The 15,295-nt window shown below is 53.1% G+C and overlaps 1 protein-coding gene across 2 annotated transcripts; it reads left to right on the plus strand.

Moving 5' to 3' along the window:
- The first annotated feature begins 2,326 nt into the window (after positions 1-2,326).
- Positions 2,327-14,031, plus strand: P2RX1 (purinergic receptor P2X 1). Of its 2 annotated transcripts, none has more exons than XM_030472856.1 (13): positions 2,327-2,625; positions 5,803-5,950; positions 6,206-6,277; positions 6,724-6,793; positions 7,626-7,722; positions 8,015-8,095; positions 9,599-9,740; positions 10,379-10,509; positions 11,166-11,256; positions 11,971-12,036; positions 12,606-12,698; positions 13,206-13,253; positions 13,406-14,031. In XM_030472856.1, the coding sequence occupies exons 1-12, from the start codon at positions 2,489-2,491 to the stop codon at positions 13,248-13,250; spliced, it is 1,173 nt and encodes a 390-aa protein (XP_030328716.1). In that variant the 5' UTR covers positions 2,327-2,488; the 3' UTR covers positions 13,251-13,253; positions 13,406-14,031. The 2 variants fall into 2 exon arrangements, with proteins under 2 accessions (XP_030328716.1, XP_030328715.1); XM_030472855.1 differs by having other exon boundaries at positions 13,541-14,031.
- The last annotated feature ends 1,264 nt before the right edge of the window (positions 14,032-15,295 follow it).

Consider the following 15,295-nt stretch of genomic DNA (forward strand, 5'->3'; position numbering starts at 1 on the left):
TGCTGCTGCTGCTCCTCCAGCAGCATCCTCAGGGTTTGCACCTCATCACCCCAAGCAGAGCACCCCCAGGGGGCCTGAAAGTGATCAAGAGATGCAAAGTTATTCAGAGGAAATGACTATGGGGTACCAACAGTATCCTACGAGCTTGTATCTGCAGGAACCCACCATCCCCAAGGTCACAGCTGCTGTGCAGGGGGCTGCACCTTACACAGAATAAAGATGCTCATAAAAGCGTCTTTCCACTAATTCTCTTTTTATTTTTCATTTACGTGTTACAATAATATGTTTGTTATCACCACAGGTTATTGCAAACAGAAAGACCTGGCACCAGGACAGCCCAGTGCCTGAGCTGCAGCAGCATCACAGCCCCATGAACTCAGCATCCCCTGGCAGGTAACGTCACAGTTTAAAAGCCCAAGCAGAGCACTTCCCCACAGTAACCACATGGCAGACTGATGTGAAGCCACTATGACTTTTTCCCAATATTTGGGTGCCGTGGCCAAGAGAGTGCCCACGTTAGGTGCTGATGGCAGCCCAAGAGAAGACCTAGGCCCTGTGGGTGCTCCTGTGCTGGGATTCCCTGTTCCCCACATCACCACAGACATATCCACGTTGTCCGGCCCCACTCACCAGCTGCAACGTGGCTCCAAGAGATACTATAATGGGAGATGCATATTATCTCCCAATGGAAAGTATTTTGGCTAAATCCATGCTATAACCATTTTATTGACTCCAAGTACCAGAGTGAAGGTTAGAAGTGACTCTTTTACAAGTCATTTTGCTGTTAAATTTAGCTGTCCTATTTTCATTATCCCCATGGCTTTGGCAAGGGTGAGCAGCCTTCCCTAAAAGGCCTCGTTTCATACAGTAAGTTATTTGCTTCTCTCCTGACAGATATCTAAGCTTATAAGGTTTGTCTGCTCTGCTCAATAGCAGTATCAGCCTTCAATCTTACATGATTAGCATCAGCATTTCATATTTGCTTTTGGCTCCCCGTTTGACAGCTTTCCATGTTGCTGAGGCCTGGGGCGTTGGGATGACACGTCACTTGCAAAGTGGGATCATCTGATTTTGATTCCCAAGCTTCATGGTATGCCCAAAAGATTCGGATAAGTGGTTCATCAGCTTTTTCCCCTATTTTCCCTATTGCCCAGCAAAGATAATCAATTTGTTCCACTCATTTTGTGGTTGTCAGGTCTGTAAAATACTGAGTTGAAAGGTCAACGTGATGCTCAGCAACGGGCAATTGAACATGGGAGGTGATGATGTTCAATGTTCCGGAAGGGACAGATTTATCCCAGCAGGTTAAACTTTTCCATATTTCCAATAACATTTCCCCCTGCAGAGAGGGACCTTGTCCCAGGCTCGGTGGCTGCAGATGCCAGTGCATCCTTTGAGGTCACGGGAAGCAGCAGATGAACTGGGACCCATGGGATGGAGTCTTGTCCTTGTGGTGAGTGCTGAAGCTTCTGGGCTCTGGGCTTTAGGGGAAAAACATCCTCTGTTTCCTCCAGAAACAACCCTCCTCAGCCCCAGTGCTCCCCAGCAAAGAGCTCTCCCCTGTGGGGCTACCTGATGGGATGCAGTGCCTGTACAGGACCCCCCATCCACAGCCTCTGTGTTTTCCCCAGGAATGAGCCAACACCCCCCCAGAGCTTCCCACTGCAGTGATGTTGCCCCCCAAATTTCAATCTGGCACATATAAATCCAGCCCCTTTTGCAATGATATCCCCTTGAAGCAGTGCCTGCACCACCCTGCTGAGCATCCCTCGCTGTGACCCGGCCCTGCTCACGGCTCAGGAAATGCTGGGAATACTGAAAATGCTTCCAAATGTGCCCAGCCCAGCGCCTGGGATCCAGCCAAGCCCCAGCCAGGGAGCCTCCCTGCGGGAAGGGGCTTTGGCTCCGAATTGCTGGGCTGGGGTTTCTGCGCCCCCTCCTTCCCCTTTCCCAACCCTTTTACTGGGGCAGCCTTTGGGGGACAGAGGAGGACACGGGTTACAGGCTCAAACAGGAGACCCACAGCCTGAGGTGGCTGCTGGGGCAGGAAAGATGATATCCTCTCCCAGGACCTCCACCATCTGCACCATCCCGTGGTTGCCTTGTGGTCCCTGCTTGCCTCAAGCCCTGCCCGCAGCCCCTCCATCCCCAGGGAGGGACCCTGCTCGGATAATGGTGCATCCCCTATGGGCGGATGGCTCTGTCCCTGTGGCATGTGGTGGCCCTGCACCCTCCCGCACCCTGTCCCACCCCCAGGCCATGTAGGGCACCCAGCTCAGAGCTTATAGGAAGAGGAAACCCCATCCCCGCGCGCAGAGGAGGAAACCCGACAGCCCAGATGTGCACAGAGCAGCACAGATAGCATTGCTGCCTTTTCCCTCCTCTCTGCAAGCAGAGGAGTTGCTCCCGTGGCAGCAGGCACGGCCCGACCCACGGCACGGTGAGCAGCGGGGCTGGCGCGAGGTTGCGGCACAGCCCTGGCGCAACCATGGGGCAGAAGTGCATGGAGAAGGTGTCCTCTTTCCTCTTCGAGTATGACACCCCCCGGATGGTGCTGGTGAGGAACAAGAAGGTGGGACTGACCTTCCGGCTGATCCAGCTCATCGTCCTGGCGTACATCATCGGGTAAGGCTCCCCAGCGCCGGCTTTCCCCCAGGTTAATACTTTGCCACTGGGTTAAAAAGCAATGGTGGCAAAGAGGCTCCTCTATCTCCTCTAGCCCAATGCGGGGGGGGTTATTGCTGATGGCAACACATCCCTCCAGCCACGGCTACTCCTGTGCAGCCCAGTGTCCCACCATGGGTCTTCCAGATGGGTGCTTGGTCCCCACATCCTCCCTAGAAGCTGCTGCATGTGCAGGCTGGAGGCTCAATCCCTGCCCAGTCTCGCTCCACACGCCGGGGCCCCGTCTCCTCGCTGAGCCACATCCAAACCCTGCTCGAGCTGCTGGACGGTGGCCTGAGAATCTGTTGTTATTTTTATTTTCATTTCTATTAAGTGAGAGGCCGCTGGGGCCAGCGCAGTGATTTGTGAGACCCGAGCGGCTGGAAACAGCACCATAAATCTCCCCGTCCAGCGCCCGGCTGGGGAGGCAGGGCCAGCACAGCGGCTGGGGCTGGGATGGAGCCTTGCTCCGCATCCATGGGCTGGTTTGCTTGAGGGAGGCAGCTCCAAGAGCAGCCACGGGGCAAGAGCAGCTGCTTAAAACAGGCGGAGAGGGGAGAAAGGGGGCTCGGAGTCCTGTGAGGATGTGCATCCTTGGGTGCCCTGGGGCTGCTGCTCCTGCTACAGCAATTCAGTCCCTGTCCCCTCAGTGTGGGGCAATCACCGTGCTGCGGTTAGTAACAGTCTTTGCTGTGCCCCCACGGCTGCTGTGGGCTCAGCACCCTTCCATCAGGAAGAGGCCCACAGCAGGAGGCCATGAGCTGGTAAAACTGGGTATTTTGGGGGTGTAGGGTGCCTAGCGCAGCCCAGAGGAGAGGCAGCACCTCCCAGGGCTCAGTGCAAGTGGGTAGCTGTAGGGAGCAGTGGTGCCCATTCCTGCTTTTACCTTCCCCTGGAAAGGGGGAAATCTTCCCACCGCAGGACACCCTGCTCACCAGTGCTTTGGCTCACAAGGATAATCCTCATCCTAAACTGCTGCTGAGCCAAGATCTCAAGGCTGCTCCATTGCAAAGGGTTTTGCACTGGCCCAGGCTGGTGTTACTGGGAGCAGCACTGGCTCTCCTAAGTGCTGAGCCCGTGAGCCCAACAAACCCGACCACGGGTGCTGCTCCTACGGGTGGGAAACCGACAGAGACCGTTGCTCAAAGCACAACTTCCTAAGGAAATATAGCTTAAGCAACCCAGCTAAGAGGAGACAGGAGAGAGTAGAAAGGGAACCAGCTTGGGAGTGACAGCCAGGGGCAGAGGGGAGGAGGTTGGCATAAAGCTGCTGTAATTTGGGGTGGGTCTGGCTCCACTAGCAAGGTGCTGCCTATGCGTGTGGCTGCCCATAGCCCCACCGGCCTTTGGCAACCCCTCCACAGCCCTGCTCTGGTTCCCTGCCTGCACTGAGCCACCACGCTGGAGATTTTATCTTCGAGAGCAGATTTGGCAGGCAGACACTGCCTGCTCTATTCACTGGTTTATTTACTGATTTATTTACTCCAGCTTTGGTCCCCCCCAGCGGGGATGCTGGTAGGGATGCGTGCCAACGCATGGCTGTGCTGGAGGGATGCATGGCAGTGCCACCACTGCAGAGGGGAGACATGGGGCTGATCCAGCTGAAATCTGATGTTATCTTTGGGAAGCAGCTCTTGTTTCTGCTGACAGGCTGAGATAAGGTGGTATCGCTGCTGGGCTGGACATCACTTGCTGGCTTTGACTGCATGAAAACCTCACATGCGAGGAGGCTGCGGGCTGAGCCACAGGATGGGGCCAGTGAAGGCAGAGAGCTTGGTGACTGCCACCACAGGGAGTGACTCCAGGGGACTTTTACTGTCTGGGCAGGGCTGGATGTGGCATTTACAGCATGATGGGGAAATGACACCTCGTTTGCTGTAACCACAGCTGGGGGGGCCGCATCCTGCCCCGCCATGGGGAGGCTGTGCTGCAGTGGGCTGCCCAGCTCTGTGCGCCCACAGGCACGTCTGCCAGGGTAGGATGAGGTGGCAATGGCAGAGGAGAGGAGGCAGATTTAGGGAAATGCTCCACCATGGTGCTGCCCAGCTGCAGCCCCGAGGGCATCGGGGAAGTTGCCCAGTATAACCAGTGTAACCCAGTATGACAGTGCCTTGGCAGAGGAGGAGATTGGAGCTGGGGTGGCAGCAGTGCTGAATTTCTGCTCCCATCCCCAGGTACTGGGGCAGATGCCACCCCTGAGGTCCCTTTGCCCCCTGCTTCAGGATGCCGATGGGGTTGCAAGCCAAAACCCACCATCACTAGGAGGTCCCCATAACGTCCAGCACCCATAGGGCAGACCTTTGGGCAGCACCTGTGGTTATTTTCACCCATGCCCATCGCTCGGATGCCCGAGGACAGGCTGGCACCACAGGCTGTCCCACGGGCAGCGGGACCGGTGCTCGCAGTGTTGGGACAAAAACCAGATCGCTCCTTTTTTAGTGCCAGGAACGCTCCGCGCCGCCGGAGCGCTCCTCGGAATGGTTGTTTGCCCATGTTTATAGTCTCCCTGAGCCAGAGTTAATCCAGCAGCAGCTTGTTTATGCCATAGGTTAAATAGTGTCAGGAGCCTGCCCTAATGGCTTCATGATGGGCTGGGAAATGCAGGGAGAGCCCTGTGCTGGCCACAGCAGTGTCCCCAGCCCTGCTCCTGCAGCCCTCCTGCACCCCACTGTTCCCTTTGCTGTATGGGGAATGGTGGTCCTAGATGTGAGCCATGTCCAGACTTACCCCTGTCTTGGCCCTGGAGCACTGATTTTGGAGAGTGCCTATGAAATGGATCAGGAGGGTCCAGGTTGCTGAGCCCAGCAACCTGCAAACCCACCATAGGCTTTAATCCCAAATGGCTGATGGCCACGCTGCTCCAACAGCCTTCATGCACCCTCAACCACAAACATGTCCCAGTTCTCAGAATAAACCATCCTGCTGTGGATGTCAGGTCTTGCAGCTACTGCATGCCATGGGCAAAGGGTGGGAGAGCTCAACAGTACATCCCTCATCCAGCTGGAGGGAACTGGGCAAATAAACCCTCAGGTGAGACTTGGTAGAAGAAGCTCCAATCCACAGTGATGTGCTGGGACTTGGGGCTCCTGTGGTCAAGCACCAGTGGCCATGCTCATCCCACCACCTTTCTCTATCCAGGTGGGTTTTCCTCTATGAGAAGGGCTACCAGTCTCAGGACAGCATCGTCAGCTCAGTCTCGGTGAAGCTGAAAGGCCTGACGCTGACCAACGAGAGCGTCATGGGCCCCCACATCTGGGACGTGGTGGATTATGTCTTCCCACCCCAGGTAAGGAGGCAGGATGATGGGAGGTTATGGGGGGGATTGCTTTTGTCCCCGCAGCTGCTTTTCTTTATGTGCTGGGCTGCAGAGGGGCTCCTCGGCACAGGCTTTCCATGGGGCTAACCATGACATGGCATCCCTGTGGTGGAAAGCTGGTTGCTCCTGCCACAAACCTCTGCCCACATATCGCTCCTGGCGGGCATTCGGTCCTTGGGACCCGCCACTGTGCTGGCTGTGAGCTCGTTGGCTGTGTCTCCACAGGGGGACAACTCGTTTGTGGTGATGACCAACTTCATTGTCACGCCTGGACAGAAACAAGGAACCTGCCCAGAGGTAAACATCATAGTTCCCTTCAGTGGTCTCAGCTTCTGTAGTGTGGGGGATTGTGGTGGTGGCACTGGGGAAGCACTTCTGACATTGAGAAGTTTAGTAAAAGCCTGAGCCTGGCTCCATAGCACCTTTCCTGATTTAGAACTGTTACATGAAGGCTTTTTATTCTGCTGAAAACCAGCCAGCATCCCTTTAAGTTTTCTTCCCTTTGAGATGATCAAGCAGAGCAGACTCAAGGCTAAAATAAAAGCATCTGCCTGGAGTTTAAAAAAGAAATCCCCCCTTTTTCCTGCTCATCCCTGGTTGGGAAGCGGTGTATGGATGAGGCTCCTGCTGCAGCAGAGCAGCGTTTCCCACAAGGAAAACACTGCCCGGTGAGGCAGGAGGGACCGAGGGGCCGAAACCAGAGGGTGTGATGCTGAGGGGTGGCTGCTGCTTTCTCCAAACAGCTGCCGGACGCCGGGCTCTGCACGAGGGACAGCGACTGCACCAAAGGCAAATACAGCCGCCAGGGACAAGGTACAGCACGAGGCCACCGAGCCCAGCACCAGCGAGGCTGGGGTGTGCCAGGAGTACGGGCTTGGGACCACCGGCTAATAGGGTTTGGGAAGAGCAGCTCCCATGTGAAGACAGGCTGAGAACATTGGGGCTGTTCAGCCTGGAGAAGAGAAGCTGCGTGGAGACCTCAGAGCAGCTTCCAGTGCCTGAAGCGGGTTACAAGGATGCTGGAGAGGAACTCTGCATCGGGGCTGTAGCGATAGGACAAGGGGTGATGGGTTCAAACTGAAACAGGGGAAGTTCAGGTTAGATATAAGGAAGAAGTTCTTTACCGTGAGGGTGGTGAGGCGCTGGAACAGGGTGCCCAGAGAAGCGGTAAATGCTCCATCCCTGGCAGTGTTCAAGGCCAGGTTGGACAGAGCCTTGGGCAACATGGTCTAAGGTGAGATGTCCCTGCCCATGGCAGGGGGTTGGAACTTAAGGCCCTTTCCAACCCAAACCATTCTGTGATTCCTCTTCTGAAAGACATCTGAGCTGCAAAAAGCTCTGCCAGCAAAAGGTTAATCCAGACTAAACCATTTCCCCAAAACTGGTCTCCTTTAGCATTTTCTGAGGTGTATTTTAGCAAGAATAATTCCCAGTTGCTCCCCTCTACAACAGTGCAAGAGAAGCCACTGCCCGAGCTGAGAGGCCACAATTCATTACCCTTCTTGTAAGCGGGCAGAAAATCCCTGAGTATTTTGCGCCTTGGATGTCCATGGCAGGGCTGAAGCTCCAACCAACTCCCACCCATCCCAGTGTGAGGCTGGGATTTCCCAGTATCCAGGGGTGTGAGCATCTTCCTTCCCCACAGGGCTCATGACAGGCAAGTGTGTGCATTTCAACAGCTCTGTGAAGACCTGTGAGATCTTTGGCTGGTGCCCTGTTGAAGTCGATGACCATGTTCCCAGGTAAGGAATGATGTTGTTGCCCCATTTTCCACCCTCATCCCACCTAAGCTGCATCAGCAGCACCCAGTATAGAGCAGAGCAAGATGGGATTGTCCCCCAACAGACACTTTCATCCTTCCTTGGGGCTTTTCTGAACCTTGTTGGGATCTTTCACTTAGAAAGGGAAGGGATGAGATCACTAGTTTTTCTGGGTCCTGCTCATTCCAGTTTGGGTGAATCCCCACGAAATGGGGCTTTTCCTACAGGCCAGAGAGCTGAGTGATGGACGCAGGCCAACACTTGTGTTTTTCAGCCCTGCCCTGTTGTCAGAAGCAGAGAAGTTCACCTTGTTCATCAAGAACAGCATCACCTTCCCCAGGTTCAAGGTGTCCAGGTAAGGAGAGGTTTGGGGGATGGCTTCTGCTCGGTTCCCTCAGGGGAAACCATGGGTGTATCCGGATGCTTGGCATAGAGGATGCTGTCTCTCACCAGCGAGCCCAGGACTGCTCTATCTGTCCCACCTCAGCTGATAGCTGTGGTTACAGGAAAGGCTTCTGGAATTAATGTCTCCTGAGTTACCCTCGCATGATGCACAAGAAACTACAGTTTCTCTGAGTCTTCATTTTGATTCTCCCTTTTTCTCCCTGGAGATATCAGTAAAATACTATGTGGCACAGCGAGGTGGGGAGCAGCCAGACAAGCTTGGTGCCCAAAGATGAGCAGAGGCCCCTCTTAACATCACAGTTCCCACCTGCTCCTGCAATGGGCTAATGCCTGGATGGGTCGGCCACTTCCAGCTAAGGGTATGCTTTTGAGAGGATTTGTGGTGATGCTAGTTAGAGATCTGATTTGGAACAAATTAACAGGAGCTATTTGTGCTGAAGACAGTGGATTCTTCTTTCTAAGCTGATCACATCCCTGTGCTGTAGCCAAGGTCAAATGCCCTGGCAGCCAGCATGCTTGGCAAAGGCTTGAGCCGACCCCACACTGCACCCCAAGAGGTGTCTGGGAGAGGGGATCCCCACCAGCAGCAAGGAGAGGTGGCAACCTGAGCAAGGGCAGGCAGGAGGGGGGACTAGGAGGGGAGAGCAGGTCCTGGGAGGTGAGGGCAGCCGGGCTGGCTGCTGCTGCAGGGGCTGAGCTGGAGCTGGTTGGGGTCACAGGGAAACTTCCTGCCTTTGATCACTGCTGCTAATTAAGCACTGAGCATAAATTATGGGACAGGGTTGAGCAAAGCACAAGTCTTACAAAATCATCTGGGTCAGGGAAGCATCACAAGAAGACTATTTTTAAGCTAAAGAGCAGAATGGGGTGGAAGGTGAGGCATTGTCCTTTCCCGTTCACCCTTTCTGAAGGAGATATAGTAAAATCCAGCTAAGCGTAAAAGCTGTGGGATATACTACCCATGAGCTATCCCAGCTGAAAATTTTTGGTGCTTGGAGCATTGCCTGGCAGAACCCATGGATGAGCTGATATGTGAATGGGAGAGGCAGCTGGGAGAGATGCTGGAGGCCATGGGAGGGTTTGCAAAGCTGAGGAATGAGAGAGGGGGTTGCTAGAAGAGATGAGGACAGGCAGACATGTGCTGGGTTTGGGCAGCAGGCAAAGCAGCAAACTCAAAGCAGAGGTGGAGAACATCTGCAGGAAAGAAAACGGCAGAAACACTCCTCCATAGGAGAAGGTTCAGGGGAAATGAGTTGCTGATGGGGTGGGAGAAACCAGGCAGGGCTAAAGGGAAAGGGTCTGATGAGGATGTTGGGGAGGAGGTCCTGAACTTTGACACTACCTGGCTTTAGATTGGTTGGAATAGTAGCAATAGGTTGGACCAGGGACCTCCAGAGGTCCTTTCCCACCCAAATTATTGGGTCACTCAGACTCATTCTCTTTTCATTCCCAGGCGCAACTTGGTCGAGAGCATTACCAAACAGTACCTGAAGAAATGCACCTATCACAAAGTCACCGATTCCTTATGCCCTGTGTTTGATGTGGGATACATAGTGAAGGAATCGGGTCAGAATTTTACCTTCCTGGCTGTTAAGGTACTTCAATTTCAAGTGATGTTTCTTGCTGACATGGGAAGGGGGACATTGACAGAGCAATCGTCCCCAGGCTGTTGAGACACAAGGGATCTGTTTTGTCAAGGACTCGTGAGGCAGGGTCAGAATTAGCTCTTAAAGATTATGAATCTCCTTGGACATGGCCTAATATTTAAGCCTTTCTTGGAAACTCCCCTGTAAGATTGACAGGATTTGACTTGCTGGCAGTAAATCCAGGGTTTAGTTTGGTTTAATTTGTGCAATGAATAACTAGAGCTGTGTGGCCAAAACCCATCCGACTGAGCTCGGAAACCTTGGCTGGATGGTCAAACATTGGTCATTGCACACTGCAAACTGCTGCCTTTCCCCAGGCACAGGCTGCAGATCAGGAACAAGAGGACATGAATGTGGTTGTGTATCCAACGTTTAGGGCGGAAGCAAGCACCTCTACATAGGGTGATGTATAGGGCACAAAACCAAGGTTGGCCAGAAGGGCTGAGGCAGTGGTGGGGTCCATGTTCCCATGGAGAGCCAGGACACCTCATAGTATCAAGAAAGGCCACGTATGAAGAGGGAAGGCATTTCTTCATGTGGGCTACATCCGAGGAGGGGCGACGTGGTGACTCCCCTCTCGGCTGCAGGGTGGAGTGGTGGGCATCACCATAGACTGGAACTGCGACCTCGACTGGCCCATCCGGCACTGCAAACCCATTTACCAGTTCCACGGCCTTTACAATGATGACAGTAATGTTTCGCCAGGCTTCAACTTCAGGTAAGAAGACCCCTGTTAACTCTCCAGGCAGAATTCCGAGGTGACATCTTTGAGGATGCCACAGCACTCAAGGGACAGTGGAAGATCAGGGACTGTTCTTCCAAACACAACCTTTGCAGTGCTCCTTTTAGAATGGCATGAGAAAAGTGATAACCCATCCCTTGGCCTCAAAATTGCCCCATTGCCTTTCCCTATACCTCTGCCCCTGGCCCTTGCAGAGTATCCTGCTCAGCTGAGCTCTAGGGAAGCCCCTTGAAAGACTGGAGATGGTGCAGGGTCATCTCACGTGTCCCCACACTTCAAACCATTCAGCCTCAGTCATGAGCTGCTGATCTAACTGCTGCTTTGTGTGGAGCTGCCACTAGTTCTGCACTAATATCTGCTGTCACATAGCACCTGGGGTCACCGGGTATCAGCACAAGCAGGAGCTTGAACTCCAACTTGAAGGCAGGGAAACTGAGGCACAGAGGGGAGAGGTGCCAACAGCCCAGCTGTTGAGGTTTAAGGTTAAGGAGAGGGTCAGGAGCAGGTCTGTGACAGCACATCCCCAGATCTCTGTCCTGCTCTGCAGCCCACCAAGGTCCCAATGCTGTTGGGTTGCAGGGGGCTGTTGGACACCCTGGCAAGCCGCTAACGCTCACCATCCAATTGGACAGGTATGCCAAATACTACAAGGAAAATGGGGTGGACAAGAGGACGCTTTACAAGGTGTTTGGGATCCGGTTTGACATCCTGGTCAATGGCAAGGTAAGGATGGCCAGGCCCTGGGTTCATCCCTGGATCCCCAGGACAGCAGTGCCACGTCCTCAGGAAGGTACCAGCTCTGTACCACAGCACTGGGGTCTTGCGGGACCAGTAGAACCAGCGTGAGTGGTTTACTTGGGTGCTGGCCTGATCACAGCAGCCCTAGGGAGGTGCCGGGGAAGGGAACATAGAGGGGAAGCCCATTTTACAGGTCACATCTACCAACTGTGGCTTGGGCAGTGGTGTAGTTCCAAAAAACATCATGATGGGTTGGGGGGAACTATGGAAAGTCAAAAGCTTTTTCTGATATTTCCAGAAGTTGAACGTTTGCCTTTTTCTATTTTGTCTTTTTCTTCCAACTGGGAGAGAAGGCTTTCCTTGTTGTGTTCTACTGGGAATATTTAATGTGTGTGTGTATAGATACAAATAAAAAATATTTTTTATATATAATTATATATATGTGTATAAATAAATAGATAAATAATACAGGAAGCAAAGTAATTTCAACTTGTATCAGCCTAAAACCAACCTACCATATTTTTCTGTTTGACCTATGAGCTTAAAACCAGCTCCTCTTTCAGTGCTGTGGTTGTGGTTTGGGTTGCTGCAAAGGCACTTTAGCTGAACCCCACCTACAGCTCTGGCCCCCTTTTATTACTTTTATTTTTCCCCAGGGCTGACTGTCACATATCACCTATTTTCTCTGGTTTTATTCAGGCAGGCAAATTTGACATCATCCCAACCATGACCACCATTGGCTCTGGAATTGGTATTTTTGGAGTGGTAAGTTCAGATATTTCCAAGCCTCTATATGGAGACTCTCAAATTATTCTCCTTGTGTGTGATATCCATGGGGAAGTGTCCCTGAGCTGCAGTGAAATACTGGTTCATGCTCAGGCAACAGGGGATGGGCAAAAGGGGGAAAGGAGGTGCCCTCCTGCCTTGCTAGCTCAGGAAAACAGATTCCTGCCAACCACTAGCTGATGTATCTTGCCAGTTTCAAGTAAGAGTTATTGAGGGGGGTTTGGAGGTAATGGGCAGTATTTCATGCATGAGAGAAAACCAGGACCCTACTTGGTTATGGTCATTAAAAACTTTGGCATGACCTGAAGGGTGTTGTGCTCTGCACGTACCTAAACTGGAAACAACTTCTGTTGGCTTAAATTGCCTAGTATTGAACCCAGCACATTTCACTTCTGTCCCAAATGGATATTCGGGGGTCACACACCCTTCAGCAGCTGCCATGTTGTGGGTTGAAGCAGAAGCAACCCTCATTTGTGGGGCAAACTGGAACAAGGTGGCACAAGTGATCTGGGAGGGCAGCTCCAACCCTAACTGCTCTTTGATTTAAGGCCTCTGTTCTCTGTGACCTGCTCCTGCTGCATTTTCTCCAAGGACGGGACTATTACAAGCAGAAGAAATTCAAATACGCAGAACAGGAGCCTGTAAGTAAGAGCCCTGCAGAGGCTTTTGTGGGTGTGTGAGTGGGGATGTGTGCATGACACAACATTCATACTGAGGAACAACCAGGCGCTTTCCTGAGCTAGTGGGAATCCCGAGCCCTTGGGACTGTGGGAGACTGGGATCCATGAGTGTCCTCTCCAAAAGGAGACATCTTCTGTGTGTGACTCACTGTTAATAGCTTTATTCCCTCCCTTTATGCCCAGATATTCCAACATCTGGTAACACTTGCATTGCTTTAAGGGAAGCAAGGGCAGACTAGTGCGTTAGTCAACTGGAAAATGTCCCCTCTTCTGCTTCCTGAGAATATCTTCATGACTGTGGGATGTTTTGTGGCCTTTCATAAGGCATGAAAACAGCTCCCCTCAAATTCATCTGAAAACACGCTTATATATTGGGGGTTAGAAGCTGCTCTTCAACCACATTTTTCCTGGCATTAGAAAGGGGCAAGTCTGTAAAGGAGTCATTGTTTTCTCTCATTTAACCCCCAGTCGAAGTCGCATAAGAAGGAAAAGGAGCTGGGCAACGCACAATGAGAGGTGAGTGGTGTTCCCCCAGCCCTGCTAGCATACAGCATATGGGTCTTGCGGCTATTCCAAGGCCCTTGGGAAGGCAGCAGGGCTCCAGGGAAGGCATGGAGGAGATCTGAGCTGTGGGCTGCAATGTCTAATCTGGGGTCAACATTTCCCAGGGCAGGCAAGAGCACAGGGCAGCACTGCGTGCAGGATGTGGGACTGACATCATGTCTTCAATGGCAGCATCACTTGAAGAGGGGCAGTGGGGGGCAAGACACCAGAAATCACTGTGCACCTCTCTCTCTTGGCAGAATCCACAATGACTAACAGACCTGCACTCTCTTCTTCCTTCTCCTCTCCCAAAACATGGTCATCATCCCCTGTCACCACCCTGCGCCAGCCCCAAGACCAGCAGGAGCAGTGTCCAACACCAGCTCAAGGGAACATGGCACCCTGCAGCCAGGGCAGGGTCTGGCCGGCCCAGCACCCTGCCTCTGGTGGGACACACTGCAATGCTGAGGGTGGGTTAAGCTAAGGGACTCTCGGGGCCCTGCACCAGCGCTGCTGCACGCTGCCTCGTGTGCTGGGGCCGTGCCAGGGCATCCTGCACCTGAAGCCCTTGGGAGAGCATCACTGCCTCTCCTTCCCCAGCAGCACCCTTGGAGAGCTCCAAATTGTGGAGAAGGGGAAGGAAGGAGAGCAGGCAAGAACCATGCCCAGTCCCTCAGCATGGGAGAAAACCTGATCATTTTGTAAGGATGTATTTTATTAAAGAAAATAAACCTTTAGTTTTTCTACTACATCCCTTTGCGGTGCCCATGCTTGCCCCGGTGCGGGGTACGCAGTGCTTTGTGGCACTGGGGGTTTGTGCATGCAAAGCAACCCTGTCCATCAGGGTGGAGCATGAGACTTTCTGTGCAGGCTCCCCTGGGCTCTGCCCTCCCCTGCAGGGCCCCTGGGCCTCTGGCCACGAGCAGGGGTTGTTATCAGGCTTGTCACTTGGGTTTCCTCTTCAGACAGGCTGGCTGGCACAGAGCACTGGCGCACTGCCGGCCATCCAGAACGGCTGCCCTGAGCCAGCTCTGTCTCCTGCTGCCCACAGCAGTCAGTGTTCGCTGGTCAGAACGGACCTGCTTGGCCTTAGCTTCACAAACCAGGTCTCTGCACCCTGGAACACGACATCCCCTGTCTGCTGGAAGATTTGCACCACTCAGTGTATGCAGTTGGACTGAGCTCTGAGCAGAGACTGTCCTGTGCTGCTGGCTCTGTTCAGCTCTCTAGGATGCATCAGCACAGGCTTTCCACAAAATCTCTCTCTGAATGTTGTTTTGCTTTTTCTGGAGGAGATTTTGCCTTGGTCACTTCAAAACTGGATCCCAGCTGCTGTGGGAAAGTCAGTGAAGACGGGATAGGGATTGTTCTGCCTGTGGCTGTAACGCTGCTGGCTGTGGTGGGGAGCATGAGCCTGTGGGATGAGTGCACCACGCTGGGCTTGTAGGGCCACAATGGCACAAGCCGCAAGCAGTTCCAGATGATATTTGGTCATAAGCTCAACAAGAATTTCAAGCCATACATTCCCCAGGGGGAGATCATTTGCTCTCAGAAGAATGCCTCAGCTTTCACAGGCAGGGGTTTTTTTTACATTATCCATTTGGCTGTTTCACCATTTGTCATGATGTGTAACAGAGGTGCCAGGTGCTTATATTAAAGATGCATTGATGACGGTGAGGATAAGCTCCCTGATCTCTGGAGGAGTCCGTGCCTTCTTAGAGGGCACCGAGGGCAGGGGCTGGTGGCATCCCTGCTCTCCTGCAGCACTCATGGAGATGAAGCACTGCACAGTTGCTGCCTAGTTTAAAGGTGCAGCTCTCCAAGCTGCAACCAGCAGAGGGGACTGGAAGACCATTTCACACAGACAAGCCTGGGGAAAACTTGCTGCCAAAGATTAGAGGCAGAGAAGCAAGAGTGTTCAGGTAACCTTTCACATCCGCTTAACCTGGGTCAGTCTCCAGTCATAGCTTAACCAGTGCCAGGCTGCAGGTAGAGCCAGGGGGTTGTTTCTGCCT

This window comes from Strigops habroptila (genome assembly GCF_004027225.2).
Source record: "Strigops habroptila isolate Jane chromosome 13 unlocalized genomic scaffold, bStrHab1.2.pri S16, whole genome shotgun sequence".
Classification (NCBI taxonomy): domain Eukaryota; kingdom Metazoa; phylum Chordata; class Aves; order Psittaciformes; family Psittacidae; genus Strigops; species Strigops habroptila.

Excerpts from the sequence above, each read along its gene's own strand:
- P2RX1 (XM_030472856.1), top strand. The coding sequence starts at position 2,489 with ATGGGGCAGAAGTGCATGGAGAAGGTGTCCTCTTTCCTCTTCGAGTAT. Across the intron at positions 6,794-7,625 it reads ATACAGCCGCCAGGGACAAG|GGCTCATGACAGGCAAGTGT; the intron begins GTACAGCACGAG and ends CCTTCCCCACAG. Across the intron at positions 10,510-11,165 it reads TCGCCAGGCTTCAACTTCAG|GTATGCCAAATACTACAAGG; the intron begins GTAAGAAGACCC and ends CCAATTGGACAG.